This window comes from Monopterus albus, unplaced genomic scaffold (assembly GCF_001952655.1).
Source record: "Monopterus albus unplaced genomic scaffold, M_albus_1.0 scaffold71.1, whole genome shotgun sequence".
NCBI classification, from domain to species: Eukaryota; Metazoa; Chordata; class Actinopteri; order Synbranchiformes; family Synbranchidae; genus Monopterus; species Monopterus albus.
In genome coordinates this window covers 988,745-992,495 of record NW_018127951.1, presented here as the reverse complement: position 1 = coordinate 992,495, position 3,751 = coordinate 988,745, and the positions used below count along the sequence as shown (strand labels likewise).

The 3,751-nt window shown below is 43.1% G+C and overlaps 1 protein-coding gene across 1 annotated transcript in view; it reads right to left on the bottom strand.

Moving 5' to 3' along the window:
• The window catches only part of LOC109963238 (uncharacterized), a 35,284-nt gene that overhangs the window by 10,119 nt on the left and 21,414 nt on the right, over positions 1–3,751 (bottom strand). Inside the window, exons 5-9 of the mRNA XM_020605596.1 lie at positions 3,073–3,207; positions 2,751–2,945; positions 1,704–1,830; positions 1,474–1,605; positions 998–1,098 (exon numbers count right to left, since the gene is read on the bottom strand). Of these exons, the coding sequence (XP_020461252.1) occupies positions 998–1,098; positions 1,474–1,605; positions 1,704–1,830; positions 2,751–2,945; positions 3,073–3,207 (690 nt within the window). The remainder of the gene's footprint in view (positions 1–997; positions 1,099–1,473; positions 1,606–1,703; positions 1,831–2,750; positions 2,946–3,072; positions 3,208–3,751) is intronic.

Here is a 3,751-nt window from a genome sequence, read left to right as displayed (position 1 = left end):
TCCAACAGTGCAACATCATGTGGGTGTGTGTGACTCAGGCAGAGAGAGGAGGAGCTGCAGGCGAGAAGAAGATGACACTCAAATTGCCTCAGAGTTTCTCTGACAATTTCTGTCTACGTCGCCCTTTCCCTCCTGATTCATTGACGCTCATCTTGGTTTCGTACAGCTGCTGACACGCTCCAGTTTCACCCCCGTGTCTCGCCAAATTAAAGCCAAAAAAAGTAAACCAATGTATCAGACAACATATACAGTAGAGGCAACACATCACACAGGCACCATCCAGAGAAGAGGGGGTGAACTGTTGCATCCAGCTCATAAAGCAGACATCCAGTGAAGGAGAGTTTTTTTTTTTAATAGCTGGTGAACATCAGTGACTGTGCATGTGTCTGTGTGTGAGACAGACAGACAAAGCGTCTGGGGCCATGCGGCATCTGGGTCAGGCCAGAAAATAATCAACACAACTGTATATCTTTGTTTTAACATGCCATTAAGGGACGAGGTGCACAGTTTACATGCTGAATGTTTCTGTCTTATTTCACTGCCATTGAGAAATTTAAGCACAGCCAATTAAACAGGTGTCCCCTAAAACGGCTCAGCAGGACGACGTTCTGCACTGTTCTCAGGCGGTCTGCCAGGAAAACTGAGACAATCAGCTGAAAGATGCTATAGCACACTCCATAGAGCTGTTGATTCAGAGACAATTCTCTAATTATGCAACTGTTTACTGAAAAAATAGGAAAGTGTTTCTCTCTCTCTCTGCTTGATTTAAATCACTGCTTTCACTATAAACAATAAAAAGCCTCAGACTACATTACAGTTTTCTTATTTATACTAAAATAAATCTTCCTAAGATGCAGAGAAAAAAAAACAGTTCTTTTTTGGTTGTACCAATGCTCGTGTTCACTACTTTCACATTAGTGATGTGAAACGATGTTTCTTCTCTGTACATGTAAATAAAGGCGCTCTGAAACAAACCACAGAGGCTGCTGGAACTCACCACATCTGCTTCCGGATTTGTGACATCATTGCTGATGTCAGACTGAGAGCCGATGGAACTGAGGTAGCTCCGTCTCTTCAGACCATCTCTGTGACACACACCTGGAAACACACACACACACACACAAGCCCTAAAGCCCTGATGTAAAGAAAGGATCCTGTGCACATGTTGTTTTCAGACCCAAACTGTGCTTGAAAGTAAAACTGATGTCGACATTAAGATGTGGACTGTGTAGGTTTTATTTCTTATTCTGAGGAAATCAACCTGAGTCAGTAGAATTCATAATGTGGCGGTGGACACAGACAACCAAACCTGGTAAATCTGGCTGTGCTTGGTCAGGAGGAGGAGACGTGGTGTTGGGGGTGTAAAGATACAGTAGCAACCACAAAAAAAAAAAAACTATGTTAAAATATAAAGATTCCCTGAAGAGAAATGTTTCTTCCTGACTATTCAGATTTTTTTTTTCCTCCTCTTACCCGTTTTGGCACTGAAATATGATGAGTCAGCATCATCATGGGACACAGAGCGTCCAATATCAACCGAGGGGTCCCACTCCAACCCCATGTGCTCATGGGTTGGAGAGGGTGGGTTAACTGACTGACTGGCATCTGGAGGAAATGGAGAAACAGAGCTTTAATATTTATCACTTGTTGCACATCAATGATTGCCTATTAGCCTTTGTTAAATGTTTGATATGTTGGTTTACCTGGATGGTTTGAAACCACAGGGAGGTCGAGGTTGGGTTTATCAGGCGCTCCCTCTTCCTCTAACAGAGACTCTGAAGGACAACCGGAGTCTGTAGCCTGAGAGAGAATCCAGTCATCCTCAAACACCTGCAGGAAGAGGAGGATTCAGGAGAAGCAGCAAAACCAGTGGACACAATGTGAGTGTTGTTTTGGGTTTGACACGTAATGCATAATTAAAGCAACATGGCAAATTTGATACCAAGGTCCTTTACTTAAGTAGTAATACCACAAACTAATCCACTACAAGTCCTACATGCCAACACTTAACAATACAAAGGTACTACTAGCAAATAAATGTGAACTATCAAGGGTGAAAGTACTGTTCTGCTACTTTCCACCGCCGCTGACACAAAGCTCTCTACTGTTTGAAGCAAAGTCGAGGCACAAGTTTAAACTCTTGGTGTTTATTTTTTGCACAATGAAATAATCCTGATAAAAGACAACCAATAATAAAGCTAAAACGATTTGTACAAGGTGCTCAAACAGAATCGTCCCTAATACAAGCTCAGATTCAATTAAATGTAACTAAACATGAGCCTCCGACAGAGCCGGTGTTTTAACGGTTGAAGAAAGTAGAAGTACTGAGTGGAGAAATGTTTTGATAGGAGCACGGCACCAATCTGATATGTAGAGGTGTGTTTAGTCCTCATGGAGAGCAGTGCTCAGCCTGTGGAAACAGCTGTACGGTGTCTGTTGAAGCCCCAGAAGCACATCGTTGATCACTGCACTGATTATCATGGCGACGGGACCCTGTTCAAGCTGCTCACCATACCACAACTAGTCCTGCTGCAATTTTCTGATATGGTATTAGTTAGGGCAAGCAGTTGAGCTTAAAATCATTCCTATATGTGTATATGCATGGCTTGTAGTCTCTGAAAGCAATTAGGTTTGTACAAGAAGTCTATACAACTATCTGCCTTTGTGTGAACACTCCCCAGAGCAACCCTCAAACATCTGTGTGTACTCGCTGACATTCATCTGATCCATTAGACTGTGTGTGCGTGTACCAGTCTCATGCTGAGCAGCCGGGTGTGTGTTCGTGCGATGTTGCTGTAGATGTTGTTGCAGCGGCGCAGCAGCTCCAGCAGCCGGCTCTCTACGTGCTGAGCATCAGTCGGCTCGCAGCGTTGAATCAACGCCTCACCATGCTGCAGAAGGGCGTTTACACGGTCCGAGTTCACACACACACACTGCTGGAAGGACTGCGCACACACACACACACACAAGCAGGCAGAGGGTAAATATATATATGAGGGAGGAAGAAAGATCATAAGGCATAACACACACACACACACACACACACACACACACACACACACACACACACACCTGGAGTCGTCTCAGCTTTTCACAGGTATTCCCATTTAGGTGCTCCACCTCTGTCAGGCGGACGTCCAGGTCAGCCAACAAGAGTGCAAGCTCCTCCCTCTCTGCCTCAAACTCCTCCCACTGTGAAACAAAGAGCTGCCAGAGAAAAGACATCGTCCGTCCTCCGTTTATTCACTTTACTGAGGAACATCAAGTCTTGCTGGGTTTGTAAATGTGTCTGTAACAATTCAGAAGTTAAATCATCAAGCTTGACACGTCTTTTGTCTAAATTATCACGCTTTTCATCATCAGACCACATAAGCCAAGCAGTAAAACTGTCATTCAAGTTAAAACCTTTTGGATTATAAATGGATTTTACTAAATGTTTTTACTATTTGGCATGAAAGATTGTACTTCCCTGAATATCGGCCTGTGATTTACAGGTTCAAGTGTGTATGTTAATGAAAGGAGCTAAATACTACCCACTGTTGACTAAAAACATGTCGCCAAATTAAATTTAAATACAATTTGAATACAAATATGTCCGCTTTTAAACACATGACAATAAATGAGCAAACTTTGGATTCTGGAGTGAGGCAGGGTGTCACCCGATTCCAACTTTATTCAACAAGTAAAAGCTACTTAGCATTTATTGTAGCAACCAGGGGTTGCCAACATCTGTTCTTACTCTATACATTCC